Below are 22998 nucleotides of genomic sequence, written 5' to 3' on the forward strand. Positions count from 1 at the left end.
CAAAGTATTGAAAAGTACAACAACCATTATTGTCATGAAATAATATTCACAATTGCCAACCAAAGATCGAATCATTAATCATAGCCTACACAAATTCAGAGGCTTTTAAAGGCAGGCTCCCGAGGCAGCGCAATCTTTCTTTTAAAATTAAATTCAGCTCCATATCTAATGCTCAATCTCAGATAAAATCAAAGTGATGCAGCTTCTCAGGTGAATGAATTGGCCTTTACAAAGGGCATTGCAGCACTGGCTGTTGCTAATGCACTGTTTGGCTCCTTTGTCCATGGCAGCATCAGTTAATGGGTTTGAAGGGCTCCAGCCAAGAGATATGACTCAAGATGAATTTACAAAACAGACAGAACAGGCTTTAAATAGAAACATTGCAATTGATCACTGGATGTCACCAGTGTTTGCAGAAGCAAGACTTTGATAAGTCATTGTGGAGACCACAAGTTTAACAGCGTGGCATATGAGGTCAGTGCCAAGTTGCAAGAAAAGCATTAGAACTATGTGAAAAGTTAGCTTCATATTTGTAATGCAGTGAATTTTAATGCTAAATCCATCCATCCAAAGAGTGTGTGTGTATATATACAGTATATACATACATACATACATACACACACACACACACACACACACACACACACACACACACACACACACACATGTATATATATATATATACATACATGTGTGTGTGTGTGTGTGTGTGTATATATATAGCCTACCGTTCTGTATATATATATATATATATATATATATATACACACACACTACCGTTCAAAAGTTTGGGGTCAGTAAGATTTTTTAATGTTTTTAAAAGAAGTATCTTCTGCTCAGCAAGGCTGCAAAAACAATAAAATATATTGTGAAATATTATGACAATTTAAAATGACTGTTTTCTATTTTAATATATTTTAAACTGTAATTTATTCCTGTGATCAAAGCTGAATTTTCAGCATCATTACTCCAGTCTTCAGTATCACATGATCCTTCAGAAATCATTCTGATATGATGATTTGATGCTCAAGAAACATTCATTATTATTATCAATGTTCTTTATCAGCTTTGATCACAAGAATAAATTACAATTTAAAATATTTTAAAATAGAAAACAGTCATTTTAAATTGTCATAATATTTCACAATATTACTGTTTTTTATTGTTTATTATCAAATAAATGCAGCCTTGGTGAGCAGAAGATACTTCTTTTAAAAACATTAAAAAATCGTACTGACCCCAAACTTTTGAACGGTATATATATATATATATATATATATATATATATATATATATATATATATATATATACAGAACGGTATACACACACACACACACACACACACACACACACACACACACACACACACACACATATATATATATATATATACATACAGTGGCCTCCACAATTAATGGCACCCCTGGTAAATATGATCAAAACTGGCTGTAAAAAATAAATCTGCATCGTTTATCCTTTTGATCTTTCATTCAAAAAATGTGCAAAATTCTAACCTTTCATTGAAGTAAAAGAATTGAAAGTGGGGGGAAATCACATTATGAAATAAATGTTTTTCTCCAAAACACGTTGGCCACAATTATTGGCACCCCTAGATTTTTTTACGAGTAAAATATCTCTGAAGTATATTCCCATTAATATTTACCTTTTTTGTACACCAGGGTGACTAGGAACATGAAACTGTCCAGCTATGACTTCGTGTTTCACAGGAGTTTAAATATGAGGAAACACAAAGGCCAAATTCCCTTAATCATCCATCACAATGAGTAAAACCACAGAATATAGTTCTGATGCGCAGCAAAAGATTGTTGAGCTTCACAAAATAGAAAGTGGCTGTAAGACAATAGCTAAAGAATTGAAAATCCCCATTTTGACCATCAGGGCAATAATTAAGAAGTTCCAATCAACTAAAGATGTTACGAATCTGCCAGGAAGAGGACAAGTGTCTATACTGTCTTAATGCACGGCGAGGATGAAAGTTTGAGTGGCCAAAGACTCTCAAAGGATCACAGATGGAGAATTGCAGAGATAAGTTGAGTCTTGGGGTCAGAAAGCCAAAAAAACAAACAAAAAAAAAACAACAACCCTACATCCCCACATGTTGTTTGGGAGGGTTTCAAGAAAAATCCTCCTCGCTCCTCCAAAAACAAACTCCAGCAAATTTAATTGTCAGACATGACTGGAACTTCAAACGGCACAGGGTTCTGTGGTCAGATGAAACAAAAAAAAGAGCCTTTTGGCAGCAAACACGCTAGATGGGTTTGGTGCACACAAGGATAAAAAGTACCCCATGTGTACAATTTAATATACCGTTGGATCTTTAATGTTGTGGGCATATTTTTCTGCTGGAGGTCCTGGACTTCTTGTTCAGATACATGGCATTGTGGATTCTATCAAATATCAACAGATAAAAAATCAAAACCTGACGCCTTCTGCTAGAAATCTTATAATGGGCCATGGCTGGATCTTCCATCAGGACAACGATCCAAAACAAACATCAAAATCAACACAAAAATCTGTTGCGGAGCACAAAATGAAGCTTCTGCCATGACCGTCCCAGTCCCCTGACCTGATGAGTGGGCTGAACTGAAGAGAAGAAGCACAAACATGGATCTGGGAATCTGAAGGATCTGGAGAGATTCTGTATGGAGGAATGGTCTCTGATCTCTTGTCAGGTGTTCTCCATGCTCATTAGGCATTACAGGAGAAAACTCAGAGCTGTTATCTTGTCAAAAGGAGATTGCAAAAAGTATTTAATAAAAGGGTGCCAATAATTGTGGCCAACGTGTTTTGGAGAAAAAACATTTATTTCATAATGTGATTCCCCCCCCACATTCAATTCTTTTACTTAAATGAAAGGTTAGAATTTCGCACATTTTTTGAATGAAAGATCAAAAGGATAAACGATGCAGATTTATTTTTTACAGCCAGTTTTGATCATATTTACCAGGGGTGCCATTAATTGTGGAGGGCACTGTATATATATATATATATACACTGCTCAAAAAAATAAAGGGAACACTTTTTAATCAGAGAATAGCATCAAGTCAGTTAAACTCCTGGGATATTGATCTGGTCAGTTAAGTAACAGAGGGGGTTGGTAATCAGTTTCAGCTGCTTTAGTGTTTATGAAATTAACAGCAGGTGCACTAGATGGGCAACAGTGAGACAACCCCCAAAACAGGAATGGTTTTACAGGTGGAGGCCACTGACATTTTTCCCCTACTCATCTGTTTGGACTGTTTTTCACCAGTTTTGCATTTGGCTAGGGTCAGTGTCAGTACTGGTAGCATGAGGCGATACCTGGACCCTCCAGAGGTTGCGCAGGCAGTCCAGCTCCTTCAGGATGGCTCATCAATACGTGCCATTGCCAGAAGGTTTGCTGTGTCTCCCAGCACAGTCTCAAGAGCATGGAGGAGATTCCAGGAAGACAGACAGCTACTCTAGGAGAGCTGGACAGGGCCGTAGAAGGTCCTTAACCCATCAGCAGGACCGGTATCTGCTCCTTTGTGCGAGGAGGAACATGATGAGCACTGCCAGAGCCCTACAAAATGACCTCCAGCAGGCCACTGGTGTGAATGTCTCTGACCAAACAATCAGAAACAGACTTCATGAGGGTGGTCTGAGGGCCCGACGTCCTCTAGTGGGCCCTGTGCTCACTGCCCAGCACCAGGGAGCTCGATTGGCATTTCCCATTGAACACCAGAATTGGCAGGTCCGCCACTGGTGCCCTGTGGTTTTCACAAATGAGAGCAGGTTCACCCTGAGCACGTGACAGACAGGAAAGGGTCTGGAGAAGCCGTGGAGAATGTTATGCTGCCTGTAACATCGTTCAGCATGACCGGTTTGGTGGTGGGTCAGTGATGGTCTGGGGAGGCATATCCATGGAGGGACGCACAGACCTCTGCAGGCTAGACAATGGCACCCTGAGAGCATGCAGGCAGTTCCTGGAGGATGAAGGAATGATACCATTGAAGGGCCACCATGCTCACCTGACCTACATCCAATAGAACACCTCTGGGACATTGTGTTTCGGTCCATCTGACATCACCTGGTTGCACCTCAGACTGTCCAGGAGCTCAGTGATGCGCTGGTCCAGATCTGGGAGGAAATACCCCAGGACACCATCCGTCGTCTCATTAGGAGCATGCCCCGACGTTGTCAGGCATGCATACAAGCACGTGGGGGCCATACAAACTACTGAGTACCATTTTGAGTTGCTGCAATGAAATTTCAGCAAAATTGACAAGCCTGCTGCATCATTTTTTCACTTAGATTTCCGGGGTGTCTTTGAATTCAATCCTCTGTAGGTTGATCATTTTCATTTCCATCAAACGATGTGGCATCCTTTCGTTCATAACACATTACCCAGTCCATATTAGTATAGATATCCAGCATGATATTTTTCCCCATTGAGATCTGATGTGTTTTCAAAGTGTTCCTTTAATTTTTTTGAGCAGTGTATATATATATATATATGGGTATATATATGGGTATGATTTGGAAACTCTTCATATATATATATATATATATATATATATGAAGAGTTTCCAAATCATACCCATTCAATTGTATACTACCGGTATTTGCCATTAACTCCACTTAAAGTGTAGTAACATCTAGAAGCGAAATTGTAATTATTTCAGTTTTTTTATTTTTAATAAATTTTCAAAGTTATCATAAATCTGTTTTTGCTTTGTCATTATGGTGTATGGAGTGTAGATTGATGTTAGACAAATAAAGTAGTTTAACATAAGGCAGCAAAATAATAAAATGTTAAAAAATGAATACATTTGAAAGCCTGTGTGTGTGTATACATTATATGTATATGTATATATATATATATATATATATATATATATATATATATATATATATATATATATATATATATATATAATAAAATAAAAGCACATTTAGAGAAATGAGACTTGGCAGGAAATTATCACCTGGGAGGTATTGAGCATTTATACAGGTATTGATACAAACATACTGTCAAGGCAAGACTTGCATGTCAGAGAGAGATAAATATATTTATACCAAGACTAAAGCAACATATGCTTGCTTCTCTGGTTGGTCAACTCACTAGCTGTTAAGCTACATCAGCATGATTACATGGGCTTCCATCTAGATTCTAGAAGCTTTCAGTGGTGACAATCACCACCTACTGGCAAAAGCAGAACACTGACACATCCGTGAGTGAAACAAGAATGGGAGGATGCACTTCTGATGACTGTCAATAACTAAAACTTGTATATTCACAAGCATCTCAAACCACAGTAGTCAACATTTGAAGTGGACCAAAAAAAGTTCATCAAAGTTGCCCTAAGACAACAACAGGTATTGTTCAAAATTCATGTATAACTTTGATGAAAGGTTTTGATCCACTTCAAATGTTGACTACTGTAGTTATTTCCCCTGCATTTTTAAGATCGTTACATTTCCTATGAATGCAGAAACCGGTGCTGATTAGGAACCAGATGTTAGCTGCGGTTACGCATAAACTAATTTTGGGCAAAGGTGGAGACTATTTGTGGTGGAATGCACCCATTTGGTAAAATTATTACACACACGCCCTTATTTAGAACAAGCTAAAGAATAAATTAATGTTCCCAGAAACAAGAACATAATTCACTTAAAGCAAGAACAGAACGCCAGAGTTGTCAGAGCCAAGCACATTCTTTATTAAGTGTACAAAAACAAATGAAAAACAAGGTAAGTGCAAAAATTTAGTGCCTTGATATCAGAGACCTACGAGAAGCATGGCTTCGGCCATCTAGAAACCTACAGAAGAGGAAGGCACCAGACAGATGCTTGTCACAGTATTTAGAGTGCACATTTTTTCAAAACTGATATGAATGAGAGAGAGAGAGCGAGCAAATTTACTATCACATGTGAATATACTGGATTTATGAAAGAGCTGATCATACAGATATAATGAAGAGAAGTACAGGCATGTCTTATCCGACATCATGGGCTGTAAATTCAAGAGGTCTCAGATGGTTTGACCAACATTGTGTAAACGGTAAGACAGTTTAGGAGAATGTTCAGACAGACATACACACACACTTTAGCATAAAAACGTCACAGAGAGTATGTAGTCTTATTGGATAAAAAGAAAAACCTTGGTAAATATTACATGACTGAAAGGAAGAATAATGTGTTTTTTTTTTTTGCAAAAGGCATGCACAAACACACACACCTGATCACTATCAGAGGAGTGAGAATATAACAACGGTGCAGAATGAATTCTTGAAAATTATCAGCTCCACAAAGGCAGAAGAGAGGGACACCAAAGAATCACATACTAAACTAACAGATTTATACTCAATACCAAGCCATCCTGTGTTGAAAGTTCAAAATGCTCTATTTCCTGAAATAGAAGATCTAAATGTAAATTTAGAATGAAAATCTTCTAAAATACAGCAAAACCAGCCTCAAACTGAATTTGAAGGCAGTTCGAACCATGTTTCTGGACTAATCAACAAGAACTGAGCTCGGACAGAGTACAAATCAGTTAATCAAACCAGTAAAGTTGTGCTAAATCTAAGAGTTCTACATGAGTCATGTGTAAGGAAGACCAATCGTGAATGTACCTGTGTAAAGGGAACAGGGATGGTGTGGCGGCCAAACAGCCGTGTGAACGCAAACTAGCTCCTAACGCAAAGTGAACTTTCCAGCAGAGTGAACCATGACCTTAAGGCAGATACTAAAGCCTCTGAGCTTGTGTTGCCAGGAAAAAGCAAAAAAGGCACCAGCTAAGAGACACACGGGAGCCAGCAGGCCGCTTTGGAACGTCTGGTCTAACACTGCCTGCCAAATCATCCCAAGCCATCCCTGTGCACACACTAAAGCTGCGAAACATACACGCAATCCACCTACACACATGCAAAAACACAACATCATCCTCAACCAACCGAGGGCCAGAGCCCTTAGGAAAAACGTCTTTTTCCCCCTCTCTTCTCCTCCTCGCTTTCCACTCACAGGATGGTACACTTTTTCTTTTTCTTCTCTCCATCCTTTTTGCCCTGGTCACTGGTAGGCTTGTCCTCAGAGAAGCTAGAGAAGTTGGTGTCTGCGGTAATCGGTTCCCTCAGGGCAAGGAACCAACGGCCCTCGCTCAGGTAGGACAAAGTACCCAACTCCATCTCGACCTGGGTGCCCTCTTTGCCTTCTTTCTGCAGAGCCAGGATATCCAGCAGATCCAAACCGGTCTGAACCGCCTCCACGCCAGCAGAGCAGCCTAATGTGACGTGGGCACGGCTACCCCCTGGGAGAGACTCGGCGCTGGGCAGGAGGGCCGGAGGAACGCCTTCCTTGTCCGCTCCCTCGGGCCACAGCTTCATCTGGGTTTCTGTCAAAGCCACACGGGCCCCAAACGTACGAGGGGTCACTATGAGGGCAGTGACTGAGAGCTCATCAGACTTGCCAAATGATTCTTTGACCATCTGCAAGAAAAATGGTCAAATAAGTACTGTATATTTTGGTAGGACTTTACAACAGTTCAATTTGTTAACATTAATGCAGTTGGTTTCATGAACTAACAATGAATAACAAATTTTACAGCTTTTATTAACCTAGTCATTCACAAATGTATCCATACACTGACACATTTACATTTTTTTTTCTTTTTTCCCCACCAATGGTGTTTGCATTTGTTTCCCCATACTTATTACTTACTAACTCATCTTAAAAAGTTTATTTTACTTGTGTTCTATATACAATTATTTTCTGTACAGCACTGTGGACAAATATTGTTCTGTTTATTTGAGCTTTATAAATTAATGAAATTACAAAGGTATTAAATTATTAGCTACCATTCTTTTCTACTGTACATCAAAATCTTTTAATGATTGATTCCAACTGTAATATTATAACACTGTAATATTTTATTGTAAAAAACAAGTATAGACTTCAAATATTCATCCAGAGTATTAGTTAATGGTTAATATAATTAAAATATTATAATTAAGTAGAGATCTTCCAAAAACACACCTGTGCACTTACATTTGCACTACATATGAAACATGGAGGAAGAAGGCTTATGTGAAAAACTGACCTGTAGCTCTGCATACTCTTTTGCACCCTCTGCTTTGCCATAGTCACAGAACTTTGTAGTGCAGTGGAGGGGCAGTGCATTCTGGAAGTACTGCTCAAGATCCACCTCTTTCTCTGCCTCACCAGTAACTGGGAAACCAAAAACAATATCAGCAACATATCCACAAGCACACTAACTCTGAGAAGAATCATGTGCATGCGTTTACACAGGCAACTCACATTCACTGATGTGTTCTTTGAAGGCGTCCAATGTGTCCAGAGTCTTGAGAAAGTCCATGGTTGCACACTTAATTCGCTCCTCTTCCTCTGGAAGCAGGAACCAGCCAAAGAAGAAAGGCAGCTCCGGCTCTTTCTGCTGGGTCTCGGCCTCTTTTGGAAGCTCGGCTTGAACCCCATCAGCCTCTGGTTCTGGTACCTTATCCTCTCCTCCTTCTGTCTTAGTCTCCTCACCTTTCTCGGATTCTTCTGGCTTGGCTTCATTCACAGCAGTGGGTTTGGACTCCGCCTCTTTCTTAGGCTCCTCCTCTTTCTTAGGCTCCACCTCTTTCACAGCTTCTTCCTCCTGCTTCTCGGGTTCAGAATTCACTTGAACCTGTGGCTCCTCAGATTTCTTCTGCTGTTCTGGCTGAGGGAGTTTCTCAGATGACTCGGCAGCTGGGGTTTCCTCGGGAGATTTCGCTGGAGCCAGCTCGGGTTCAGATAGTTTGGCAGGAGGTGCTTCAGATTCTGTCGCTTGCTCCTTTTCTGGCAATTCCCCAGCAGAATGCTCCATCTCAGAGGCCGCTTCTGGAGGACCTGCTGCTTCTGAAGGTGCCTGAGCCACCTCTCCAGACTTGGGCTCCGGTTTCTCCTCTTGCTGCACTGCCCCTTCCTGTGTCTCAGCAACAGCCTCTGGAACTTCCCGATTCTGTTCACCGTCCATTGCTTCACAGAAGGCCGCTTCTAAAAAAACAAGACAAGTTTGCAATAGTGAGTGTGAATGCATTTTTAAGGGAGACCACAAACAAGATGAATTACATGATCAGAACTCCATGCAAATGTTAACACAGGGTTAAAGTGACAGGCAGCTCCAGGAACGCTTGGTAAAGATTAACAGAAACTCACTGCAAGCCTGTCTTCCAATTGCCCAAAAACGCAAAGCAACATACACCTGAACATGGTAGTTGAAACGACAACTTCTTTAGACTCTTCACAGCACGTAGGCTCTTGGAAATTTCAATTTTACTACCCACAACTGCATATTTCAGTTCTGCAACCTCTGTATGGAGTCCAGCTCTTGTCCATCCAAGCAAATCTGAAAACCACTGCTCAGTTTAGACCAGTGCACATTCAAATTCATATGAAATAAAACACCACAGAGCATTTCTTGTGAAATTTGAGCAGCCATCAGACTGCCAATGCAAGAGCTGCTTTTTCTCTGGCTTACACATTACTCTGCTTTTTATCCATATTTCTCTTCGTCTCGCATCTTTAACTCTTTTAAAGAGGCCTAAAGAAACCCACAAAAACTGTATGCTGGAAGACTTCCGTTTCAATGATACTTAGTTTGCACGCACCGTCATATAGCTGTCATCTAATTAGTAGCTGCTATATTTCAGAGTAATAAGCAGAAGTACAGCTGTATTCCAGATACATGAAACAGAGTCACCCGATGTCAAATGACATGCTTTTATTGTGAAACCAGTTGTCATCATCTTCTGGAGAAAATACATCTGTTCCCCATTTTAAATGGAACTATGCAAATCTTTAGAGCTTAATCAAATGACAAACCTATCAGCCAGGCAAGACCATTCACATCTCATGGGTTCAAAAGGCACCCATTACTTACACTAAATAACACGAACTCTTCAATGCAGAGGCTGGATTTTAAAAAGCAAGGCTTTAATTTAACCTTGGCCACGGTCCAGATTCTGATGAAAGTGTGTGAAAAGCAGAAGCAGGGGCCTGTTTTACAAGAGCCCAGCAGTGAGCCATGAGACTCAAACACCTGCACATAATTTGGGCCACTTCTTTGTGGCTGTGCCTAAATATCAACTGTGCTGCCTACTTAGACAGCATTTCTAGGACGCAAACACATTCTGACTCATTTCAATGTGCCTCATTCCCAAAATGCTGTCTAGGTAGGCAGCTCACTGGATTTTGATACGCAGCCTTTGTGTGATCAAATTAGATTCGGGCACGCCACCTAATCTATGGAAGACAAAGAAAACCCAAAACGCCCTAGATTCACTTAGACAGTAGCGACGAATCAAGCATGGGTCACGCGACACACGCATATAACTGTACTTGATTTAACGACATTGAGCACACACATTTTAGATAACTTGGTGGCCAATTTGTGCGCCGATTCAAAAGAAACGCAAACTGCACTTCATTCAACGAATGTCTAAATCTACAGAAGCTTGTAAATGAATATGATGAAATAAGCGAACTCCGTTAATTAGCGGTAACAATGTAAAGCCAGGGATTCGGGGAGTGGCAGTGCCCGCCACGCTGCATGCAGACAAAACAAATCAGCGTGGCAATGCCTCGCGCAGCTGGAAAATAAAGCACACCACAAACAAATGTTTTTTTTTTTATACATCTAAACCCTTTGTTTTTTCGTTTTGTATAAACTTAGATTTGCATATTCAAACTTATTGGTTGCAAATATGATAAACAAGATTAAAAATGTAATAGTCAGTGCACAGCGTAAATGCAACTCACTTGATTACAACGTTGGCAGATGTATGGAAAGCTGTCACCGTTTCCCGAGGCTAAAGGTTCAAAGCACCGTACAGCCAAATTCCACGTTTCTCCAGAGCGCTGCGCTGAAAACCCCCGCCTGGCCGAGCACTAGCAATAATCAGGAAACAAAACGGAAACCACTGGCACTTGAGCACGCTCCCTGCGTGCACGAGAGCGCGTACACGGAAGGGAGAGGCAGAACAGAGGCAAATTTTAGGCGCGTTCCCGCTACTGCTGTGCACGTCACCAGCCGGAATTTGTACTTTTTTTGACATCTTACTGCTCATTTTTATGTCTCAAATTATCATATGGTTTAATTCCTACATTATTACTTACAGTTCCATCTTAACTTTAATTTGATAACAATGACAAATCTGAACTCTAAATAGGCTACTGTAAATCTCTTAACCCCTGGTTTCACAGACACGGTTTAAACTTAGTCCCAGACTAAAATGCATGTTTGAGCTGTCTTAACTGAAAGCGACTTACACTGGCGTATCTTAAAATATGTCAGTGTCATTGTTTTGTCTCAAGATACACACCAGTAATGTTTTTTTTCTAAGGCATGTTTATAAAAGCTACTTAAATGTCCTAATTGAACTAAGGCCTAATCCTGGCTTAATCTAAGCCGTCTAATACTGTTAGTAGAGGGTGCGAATCAATTATGTGTTGGGAGGGTCACATACAGGGCAGAACTGAGGGCCCCTGGGCTTGAGTTTATGTTTGGGCCCTACCTACATTACCTGTTGCAACTAGAACATCGTTAAGGAGTAGCACAAAATGCACAAAAATTAAAATATGCTTTGAGGTTCCTAGAACAATTAATATGCAACATGCCTTGCCTAGTCAAAGTTTAGAGGTAATATTAAACATTCATTAAATACAATAAAATACATGAGATTCTCTCTGTTGAAAGATCGAAACCCTGAAATAGCCAAACACTGAGCAATAAAGACAAAGAAGAAGAGTATTTTTTAATGCACTGTGATATCTGTGTCCTCTTATGTCAGATTCTTAAATTTAATCAATAAATTCAATCAGAATAAACCTACAACAACAGTAAAATGAACCTGATGAGGCAATTAGTGAGACAACAACAAACCACCACTTGCTACACACACACACACACACACACACACACACACAAACACAAGTATGAACTTGACTTCTGGCAGACTCAAAAGGAATATGAAGATTGTCAGATTATATTATAATGAATACATTCCAATAAAATTTTCAAAGTATTCATTTCCATTGTGCATTTGAACATTTTTGAGGTTTTGGAAAGATTAAAAAGGCATCCTTTGAATGTATTCTTTGAATGTATGCTTACAAGCCTGTTGTACAAGAGCATACCTAGCAAAACTGAGTGCATGTTATGTCTTGCTGATGTCTGTGAGGGACGTGTGAAATGTATGAAGGGCAGCTGAGTGGTTATGCGCTTTGACATTGCACTGACAGGTTTTTGCAGTTAACAATCGCTTCTTCAGCTTATCGCCGTAGAGTTCAGCACGAATGCAGATTGGCTCAGACCACTTTCTCACAAGCGTTTGTGGTGTGTTTACGTAACTAGCCGATGTAACCCACACAAATGTACTCTCTCACACAAACAAATTGGCAGCAATTCGTATACCCAATCTGTCAGGGCATATACTTGTGTTCATTTTTGTTGAGCACATATGCAAAGTCAATATTGACTCAATAGATGGAGTGTAAACTTAATTAGAGGTCAAACCTAAACTCATTTGAATGATTTTCGTTCAGACATGTTTGGATTATGAGTATTTCTCTTTATCAACAGAAGTTAACAGCACAAGTGTGTGTCTATAGCAAAACATTAACAGTATCTGGGCAACATCGCTTGGACACTGCATCACAAATATCAAACATGATTTGTTATAACTCTGAAACTGTGACAGTCTGTTTATGTAAAACTATGCAAAACATATTTTTACCATATGCAAACAAGCACAGAGAAGGCAGTCATAAAGTAATCCTTAACCAATGACACCCGAATGCAATCCAACACAATGTTCCTCAGGCAGACTTTATTCCACTAGTAAGGATCCATTAGCTCTGACTTGTCTTGGAGGTGGATTGCAGACATTTTATTCACATGGGTTTCTCTTCTTACTGGGTCACTCTGTGTCTTGCATCACGAAGAGCCTGCAGGGCGAGAAATTGAGGAGTTGATTAAAGTGAGTCAAATAATAGCAGAGAAACATGAAGAAATATGATATTAGAGCAACGGGATAGTCAAGAATCAGGTAACACGCAAAAAATTAAAACTGATCAATGAATGCATGTAAATATTACAATTATCAGTTCATATTATGACAAAACAACTAGTATTGATAATAATTCTGTCACTGTGTACTAACTACGCGCAACACAACAAGACTCCAGTGACGTAATGCGCGCAATGTAACATCAGAACAGCTGTTTTCCTGGCATCAAATTAAGATAAAGCTTTCGTAACTTTATTTTCATGACTTCTAAAATGCTTCTCCAAGCATAATCTTTGTCATTGCTTTCCTTACGGAAGTCAAGGTGGTTTTGTCATTTAATATAAGCTAATATTTCTTAGCGTCCATAATCAATCTCCATTTATCCACTTTTAATGTTTAATATGCACAAGCCCCACGAGGTGATGCCATAGAAGTAGAAACTAAGCGAAAGACAAAATGTAGTGTGGCTTGACGGAGTTGCCAGACCATTTAAATGAGTGACTAACAGTGAGTAAGTGTTTTAAGGGAATGCTACAGGATAGACATTGCAGAATATTACTAACCAGACTTTAGGTGTGGTCATATTAGTGAAATTTCGGCAAAATTTTGCTGGTAAAAAAGGTCAGTTGCCCATTGTCAGTAGCAATGTATGAAGCATAGGCTCACACTTTCAAACCAAGCAGCTTTACAAACCAAGCGTGACCAATATAAACCCAATGCAAAAACTGCATAGTGGAAATCTCTGATGCAAATTTTCTGATCGCATGGATTCTAATTGAAATGACTGGAATTTGCCTGCAAACATTTGCCGAAAAATAGTAAATGTGACCGCACCTTTAGTCAAACTGACAATAACTTCCATATTGGTCCTCTGTGACATACACAGAAACAATAGCGTGCATCCTGTGTGATTTAGAATCTCAGTCATTTTAATGTAGTTTGAAGGGGACTATAGAAAAGGCCGCGAGCGAGATGGATGGTGAGAGGGATGAGGGAGAGAGTGAGAGAGCAGGATAGGAATGTCTGTGTTGACCTTCTGGATGGCTTCGCTGGCAGTGTCGTCCTGCAGCAGTTTTGCCCGGTCCAGTGCTCTCTCAAAGTGTAACACACTGGCCTTGTAGTTACCCAGCTTCACTATGTAAGAGAGAAAGAGGATGTAAAGTGATCTAATCGCACAGCATGGCGTAGATCAAATATGCATAACGACCACTTTAACGTCCTATTGATTCTGAGCATTGAGGGAAATCAGATTATTCATGGTCACAGAGTGCATTAAACTGCTGACTTCCTGGGATTCTGGGCGATGTAGTTTGGACTCACATTCGGCCTGCGCCATGAGCACACTGGCACTGAGCTGCCATTTCTCATCAGTGATGTCATCCGCTGCCGTGAGCGAGCGGGAGCCATAGTCTCGTGCTTCGCCATAGCGCTTAAGCTCAAGGTGACAGTGGCCGATATCATGGAACAACCAGGCTTTCTCTAACCCGCCACATGCTAGAGGCACCTTCTCCTCCCAGCTATGCAAACACATACATAAACACACACAGAACAAAATGAAATGACTATTACAATAGACTTGTCTGTGTACATCAACACCAAAGTAAACATTAATTAAAGGCAAATGCACTTACACTTCTATAGCTTGTTGGAACTTGCCAATCCGTGCGCACACACGGCCAATGTTGTCCAGAGCCCTGGATTTACTGTCCATCAGGTCGCTATGACACGAAGCACAAACCAAACACACCTGATGAATAGTAGTTTATTAAGTCAAGTCACCTTCATTTATATAGCGCTTTTAACAATATGGATTGTTTCAAAGCAGCTTTACAGTGATAATATGAAATTACCGTAACAGATTGTTTAGCCTTTACAACTGCTCTAGGATAAAGTTATTGTCCAGCTAAAGTTAGTTTTGATTGATTGATTCACCTCCGTTACAAAGATCATTAGTTATTAACTTAGGGGCCGCTTACACGACACCGTTCTAACAGGAAAGCCCTTAACACGCTCCGGCTGCCCCACCGCACAAAACAGTGCCTGGTGTATCGAGAACGCACTCCCTGAAATAGGTTCGAAGGTGCAAACGATTATCCGTTATCTCTGCACAAACCTCAAAAACGCAAACCCGCGAAAACGCAAACCCGCGAAAACGCAGACTTCGCGCACATGCGCATTATGTGTTCAGTCCAAAGGTATGTGGTTTGAATATATATGTGTGTAGGCTTCTTTACAAATCAACACTAAACTACTTGTCTGGCCTTAAAAATCTATAATACAGGATTTTTTTGTCGCGTCTACGTAGCCACGCGAACCGGAATTATCCCGACAACATTTTATCTGTACTGAGGTAAAGAGAAGGGAAGGAGGCCTTCACAGGGGAGGGACTGGTTGACACTTCAGGACTGAGTTGTCATCGTGTCCAGGCGCAGGTCCTTCATCAGATCTGGATACGGCCTGGATCCGGCAGACTGCGGTAAACCTCGGATAAACAGAGAGACTAATATTAGCGTAGACGCCATCCTTCTTATTATGTAACAAGGTTCCGGCTGACCTAATCTATGCAGCCTGACATTGAATTATAGAAGTCTATAATGTGTTATGTAGGCCAAATTAACCAATTAACCAACCAAGAACAACAAAACCCTTTCTTGGCCAGCTCCAGATCTTTCTCATGATGAAGCAGAGCCTTGTCCATATTCCCAAGATCCATCAATGCATTGCCTACACAGAACATAAAATAATTTTTTTTTTGTATCTCTGATTCTGATCTATCTCTGATGCTATTGATATTATATATTTCAAGTATTGGGCAGATGAGATTCCCAGACTCTACCAATGCAGCTGTGCAGGTTCCCAAGCACTTCTCTCTTATTGGGCAGCACCTGCTCAGACCATTCCTTCACCACCTTCATGAGCTCACGGTTTCTGCATTGCCGGCACTCAAGGCTGCCAATTAAACAAATAATTCTCAATAAACCCGATAACATACAGAACATTTTCTGAAAATGTTTGCCAATCCAAATTTCATGCGATACCAGAGTGTTGCTAAGATTGTTTATATGATTTTTTTGCCTGTTTTATTGTCCACCAGGCAAAAATCATGTGTCACCTAAAAAAATCTCTTAAAGGGATACTTCACCTCTGGAAAGATGAATGTGTATTTATGGGTCCTACATAAATGGGTCATTTATGTAGTAGAAATATGAAATTATTTTTGAATTTGGAGCCTTCTAAACTGAGAAAAGCCAGAAAATGTATTTTTGGCTTATGCGGATGAAAGACAACAACTCCCAGAATGCACTTGCTTTGCTGCTCTACGAGGCCACTCCCAAGCCACGCCTACCGGTAAGAGCGCGCAGTAAACAACAAGGCTAGGCTACTAGTGAGTCTCCGTGATGAGTCTGCCAGGGATTTCGAGATCACCCAAAATGTCCGGGATTCGGCTTTTGTGTTCTACAGTCGCCATTCATTATGTTTACTGTGGCGAGCAGGACAAGGCTGAGGGCCGCGGGAGAACGGCCCGAGGCCAGTGGCGTCATTACTGATGAGCGACGGAGGAGCGGTAATTTTCTTAGCAATGTTAAAAAGCACATCAACCGATCACTTGTTTAGCGTTCATGTAAACTTTACATTCAGATTCACCAATCGAAATGAATTCAGTTAGATTTAACCCTCATGTGGTGTTCATGTCATTTTTGACTGGAGAAGATTTTCTTTTTCCTGAAAATACTAGTTAATGTTATCGCATTGAACTGAAACTTAGTGACTTTGTTCACAGAGACTATAACAACTTGTCCAAATTTTTTTTTTTTTTTTTTTTACTTTTTTTGTGTTGTTTTTTCACCTTGTTACACCTATGGTGTTCGCGGTCAAAAATGACAGGCCTACACAAAATAGCTTATAAATCCCTCGTTATGCTATATTATCCCCAAAATTTGGATTCAATCTTTTTATCAACTTGTTTTCTTTCAATTAGGACTGGTTTTGTATTCAATTTTCAAACAGTTTAATTGTAGGAGTCATTTATCCGAGCTTATGCACCTCAGTTTTTGAGTGAAAAAAGCATTATTTGTTAATAATTTTGGCAATATTGAGAAAAATATGAAAATAAAATTGCACTGTTGATCACACTAGTCTACTTTAATGTTTAACCAGGACATTTCTTTTGAAATGCTTTTATTTTGTACAAAATGACACAGAGTCACACTTGTGGTGTTCCCGGTCAAAAATGACGAGCCTACACAAAATAGCTTATAAATCACTTGTTATGCTATATTATCACCCAATATTGGATTCAATCTTTTTGTCAACTTGTTCTCTTTCAATTAGGACTGGTTTTATATTTATATTTGCATCTGATTAATCGTAGGCCTCATTTATTTGAGAGTAGGCATCTAATTTTTTTAGTAAAAAAAAACATTATTTTTGAATAATTTTGGAAATTTTAAATAAAATCTGAAGAAAATTGGCACTGTTGATCACACTAGTCTACTTTAATTTTTCACCAGGAATTTTGTTTTGAAAAACTTTTATTTTGTACAATATGGCACAGAGTTACACTTGTGGTGTTCCACTGGGCCATTGAGGGCCATTGTGGGCCATTGTGGGCCATTGTTTCAATGGGCCATTGAAAGTGAATGGGAGAGACCAATGCATCCAATGAATGGAACAACACAAAATATGTATCATTTTAAAGCTTAGAATCTCAGCTTTTTAATGCATCTAATCACTTTGATCAACTCCTAACGACTGCTGAGTTATCACTCTAAAACTGAGTGTACCCCCTGCAAGCGCCACCTAGCTGCGAAATAAATAATCATAATATTTTTCAAAACTATTACCTTGATCAACTTAAAATAGGTGTCATTTGAAAGCTTAGAGTCTGAAATTTACAATGAATGTAGCCAATTTGATAAACTCCTAAGTAGTGCCGAGTTATTTGCTGATAATTAGAAGAAAAAAAAATCATAATTTATAAACTACTTTTTTGTATTACATTCAGCAATATGTCAAATACATCATACAGCTCAGATAGTCCTGTGTCATATGTCATTTGAAAGGTCACAATGAGTAGAATACAACAAGCATAATTGTTTCAGGCTTTTTACTAAACTTGAGCGAGGTTTTTCTAAAAGAAGCCCTTCAAGAGACCCATGTGTAAACCATGTATGGATTCTGAATTTTAGACACATTTCCGCTCGTAACTTCATGAAACATGCTCCGATTGTGGAAAATGACACATCATTATTTACAGCAGATGCTTACAATTAAAATGATCATTTAACATAAACACAATTAACATAATCCATCACTCATAACTAAAGATATTCCTCATGGAGTTCTAACACAAAAAAATACCACAGACGCACAGACTCACTTAGCCAACCAAGGTAGCTTAGACTTGGCCTTTTTACTCGTATCTTCATGAAACATACATCGATCATGAAAAGTGGCACATCGGTATTTACAGCAGGAGCTCACGATTAAAAAGAACCCAAACTCAATATATTCCATCAATCAGATCTAAAGATATTCCTCATGGCGTTCTAACACAGAAAATACCACAGACGCATCTAGCCAAGTATATACTCATGAAGCACTCACGTTTGGTTTTCGCTCATAACTTCACGAAGCATGCACAGATCGTAGAAAACTGTACATCATTATTTTCAGCGGACTATCATGATTAAAAACAGCCCAAACTCAGCATAATCCATCACTCAGATCTAAAGATATTCCTAATGGAGTTGTAACACACAAACCCCAACAGGCGCACACAGAGCCTTGAATATAGATGTAGCCTAGCACTTATGTCGCGTTTTAACTCATAACTCAATGAAGCATGCAGAAATTGTGGAAAATGGCACATCATTATTTACATGAGATTGTTAAGATTAAAAAGAGCCCAAACTCACCATAATCCATCACTCAGATCTAAAGATATTCCTCATGGACTTCTAACACATGTCTCTCCCATTCACTTTCAATGGCCAACTGAAACAATGGCCCTCAATGGCCCAGTGGAACACCACAAGAGTAACTCTGTGCCATTTTGTACAAAATAAAAGTTTTTCAAAACAAAATTCCTTGTGAAACATTAAAGTAGACTAGTGTGATCAACAGTGCCAATTTTCTTCAGATTTTATTTAATTTTATTAAATAAATTATTCAAAAATGTTTTGTTTTTTACTCAAAAAATTAGATGCCTACTATCAAATAAATGAGGCCTATGAATAATCAGATGCAAATATAAATATAAAACCAGTCCTAATTGAAAGAGAACAAGTGGACAAAAAGATTGAATCCAAGATTGGGTGAAAATATGGTATAATGAGTGATTTATAAGCTATTTTTTATAGGCCGGTCATTTTTGACCGGGAACACCACAAGTGTGACTATGTGCCATATTTTTTACAAAACAAAAGTTTCAAAACAAAATTCCTGGTGAAATATTAGAGTAGACTAGTGTGATCAACAGTAGCCATTTTTTTCATATTTCTTTTTTCATATTTCCAAATTTACTCATACATTATTTGTTTTTTACTCAAAAAATGAGATGCCTACTCTCAGATAAATGAGGCCCATGATTAATCAGATGCAAACAGAAATATAAAACCAGTCCTAATTGAAAGAGAACAAGTTGACAAAAAGATTGAATCCAAGATTGGGTGAAAATATGGTATAATGAGTGATTTATAAGCTATTTTTTATAGGCCGGTCATTTTTGACCGGGAACACCACAAGTGTGACTATGTGCCATATTTTTTACAAAACAAAAGTTTCAAAACAAAATTCCTGGTGAAACATTAGAGTAGACTAGTGTGATCAACAATACCAATTTTCTTCAGATTTTATTTAATATTTCCAAAATTATTCAAAAATTTAAAAAAAATTACTCAAAATGAAATGCCTACTCTCAAATAAATGAGGCCTATGATTATTCAGATGCAAATCAAAATATAAAACCAGTCCTAATTGAAAGAGAACATGTTGACAAAAAGATTGAATCCAAGATTGGGTGAAAATATGGTATAATGAGTGATTTATAATTTTTTTTTTATGGGACTGTCATTTTTGACCGGGAACACCACAGGTGTTATAGGGTTTTGAACACCACATGAGGGTTAAACAAAAGGTGTGCATGTAAACAATGAATGGTGACTGCAGAAAGCAAAAGCCGAATCCCGGACATTTTGAACGATCTTGATGGCCGGACATGTCCGGGAAAAAGAGAATGGTAACCCCTACTACTCAGCTTTCTCCACAGAACAAGAGCCTGCTAGCTTAGCTTCCAAAGAAAGACGGCTGACTGTGTGTACATTCTGTGAGTGAGATCCCACCCTCTATGGGCGGGTTGAAAACATGCGGGACAGCCCCTACTACTGGCTGTAGTCTTTAGCCTCTGGCCAAAAAATCCTCCGATGAGCAAAATGACGATCGGAGGATTTTTCCCAGACAAAAAATACATAAATCTCTCGTCTCAGGGGGGATTTGAGGGTGGAAAGCACGGTAATTCGAAAACACTACGGGTTTTCTACTGATACAAAGCTTAATGCTAAATCCTGAAGTATCCCTTTAAGGTTAGGTAATTTTAGTGAAATTTCACAGAAGTCATTTTCAAATCAAGCAGTTTTCTGTTGGTCAACGTGGTGAACATGACAAATGTGAATCTCTTGTGAAATATTTTTTGCCTTGATGGGAAATTCCAGAATGTGTGGACTGGATTCCCATTGAAAAGACTGGATTTCGCCCACAAAAATCCACTGAACAACAGTAAATCTGCAGCAGCTTTATAAAAGTAATAACACTTCTCAACAAGTAGACGAATTTGATGTATTGTTCATGTCCATGGCACAAATGGTACACAGTTATGTGCCAAAGTTTCATAGTTATATTTAGGGGTTTGTTCAAATGTCCTTAGCAAGCACTATTAACTTATATTAATAACATTTCTATAATCAGCTGGGTGTGTTATGTATCTGGTCTGCTAACACAAACATTGTGGAGTGACCTAGAGAAAAATTAGGATCATAATTCCAACATTATCACCAAGTTGTCGTAGGTCAGTCACTCATCAATTAGCTAATAATCTCTGATCGCCAAAATGACAATTTTTTTAACTCTACATCCTTGCTTGATTTAGTATACGCGGATTCATGAATATTTCAAATTAGCCCCACCTCCAGTCACTCACACCAGCTCAGAGACCCACTCTGAAGTAGTAGTGCCTCCACTTACTGAGGTAAACGTTGCACAATGATATTGCTCTTGACTGGTCAGACACGTTTTTTATTTTATTATGTAAAAATTAAGTATTTATAACTTTTGATCAATTTAATGCATCCTTTGTGAATGAATAGTGACCCCAAACCTTTGCTAAACATCAGACAATTCAGATGTGCTTTTACTGTGCTTTTTAGAGAGCTCATAAAGTGGCTCCAAAAAAGACACAGCTAAAAATTCATGAATTTCATTGGATTACATACAAAATACCAATCTTGTCATGTGAAAAGCTAATGGTACACTTTCCACAGAACAAACCTCTCTTTTCTTGACTTTTTTGTGGATTTTCCCCTCACAGGTAGTCATGTTTCACCAAGTGTCATTTTTGCCTTGAAATTTTTATTGTTAATCTTAAACAGTATGTTCATTCACAAAGTTATATTTGTAACATTTTGTGTTCGAAAAACATGCTTGTGATATAAAGGTCACTTTTTCTGAGACCGAATCGTCATCTGATAAAGTATCAGTAAATTCGCCCCCTTCAGGACAAGTGTCTTACTACAGCTACACATAAAGTAACTCAAAGCTGTGGCTGCCGCTGGGAAATTTTGGAATAAACGATGAGACAAAAGAAAAAAAGGAAGCTAGGACGGATGAACACACCTTGAAGTAGTTTTAGTTGTCTTTGAGGGAGGTCTCAGCGTCTTTCAGCGCGCTCTCTGCATCACCTAATTTCACATAACACCTGGATCTGGCGACCAGACAGTTCTTATCATCCGGCTGTAAACTTAAAACCTGTTGGATAGCAGAGAAGACGCTTATAAAATGTAAAATAAAGCAATCAATTTTATTTCGTCTGAACGTAAGCAATGCAATATGTGTTCATAGGCACCTTATGCACTTTCCTTTGCTGCAGTTTTTTTTTTTATTGAATACAAAATCTGAATACAACAAAATGGCACAAAACAGTTATAATACAAAGAAAATACAGGCGTGGTAGCAGAGCCGATCCTGACCTCCCAGGGGCCCTATAAGCAAAATTCTGTTATGGGGCCCTCCTACCTGACCCATGAGCCATGTAAACCATTTGCCATTGCCACACAGTCACACCTGACACCCAGTGCTCCCACTCCTTTAACTAGTAGGCTACTAATGAAAATGTAATTCCTGATATCTGAAATAGACATTGTTACTAGAAAAAGTACATTTTAAATATCTGGAATTCACATTTTAAATAGAACAAATTTAATTATTGATATAAAAAATGCATCCTGTGAATGAATAAAAGCTAAAATGGCTTCTCATAGCATGTCACTGTGTTGAAATGCTCGATACTTGATGGTTTTTATTTACTGAGGGATGTGCATACATATTGACCAGTATGTCCAGCCAATCAACATTTTAAATTGCAATATAGTCTATAAATCAATAGTCAATGTCAATACATTGCTTTCCATCTTGCTTTATTGCAGAGTTGTAACTAAACTGACTTGGAGACTAGATAATCATTGTCTTGTTTTAAAAGTATACTATGTGCGCCTATAATGAGGAGTGCCATCACGCCCATATTGCACTGACTGGTCCCCACAGATGTTTCGCTGGAAAGAGCGCGTTTCATTTCGTGCACGCGCATGAACGCATGTTAACGCGCGACGCGATTATCTTTTCCGAGCTGCAGTTTATAAACAAACACCGCTGCCCTTTGTCGTTTATCAACCGTAATAAATAGTTGCATTTCAC

At 39.0% G+C, this 22998-nt stretch overlaps 2 protein-coding genes across 2 annotated transcripts; both read right to left on the reverse strand.

Annotated features, from left to right (window-relative positions):
* Positions 1-5681: 5681 nt before the first annotated feature.
* cnp (2'',3''-cyclic nucleotide 3'' phosphodiesterase) lies at positions 5682-10988 on the reverse strand. Its single transcript, XM_079873819.1, has 4 exons — positions 10784-10988; positions 8297-9019; positions 8079-8206; positions 5682-7467 (listed from the first exon to the last, which is right to left on the reverse strand). Exons 2-4 carry the CDS (start codon positions 8997-8999, stop codon positions 7000-7002), a joined length of 1299 nt encoding a protein of 432 aa, XP_079729945.1. The 5' UTR covers positions 9000-9019; positions 10784-10988; the 3' UTR covers positions 5682-6999.
* Positions 10989-12581: 1593 nt separating this feature from the next.
* On the reverse strand, positions 12582-22054 carry odad4 (outer dynein arm docking complex subunit 4). The gene is made up of 7 exons (XM_079876202.1): positions 21922-22054; positions 15869-15981; positions 15678-15756; positions 14664-14750; positions 14353-14549; positions 14066-14166; positions 12582-12970 (listed from the first exon to the last, which is right to left on the reverse strand). The coding sequence occupies exons 2-7, from the start codon at positions 15945-15947 to the stop codon at positions 12935-12937; spliced, it is 579 nt and encodes a 192-aa protein (XP_079732328.1). The 5' UTR covers positions 15948-15981; positions 21922-22054; the 3' UTR covers positions 12582-12934.
* Positions 22055-22998: the final 944 nt, after the last annotated feature.

The sequence above is a fragment of the Squalius cephalus genome (assembly GCF_949319135.1).
Source record: "Squalius cephalus genome assembly, chromosome: 1".
NCBI lineage: Eukaryota > Metazoa > Chordata > Actinopteri > Cypriniformes > Leuciscidae > Squalius > Squalius cephalus.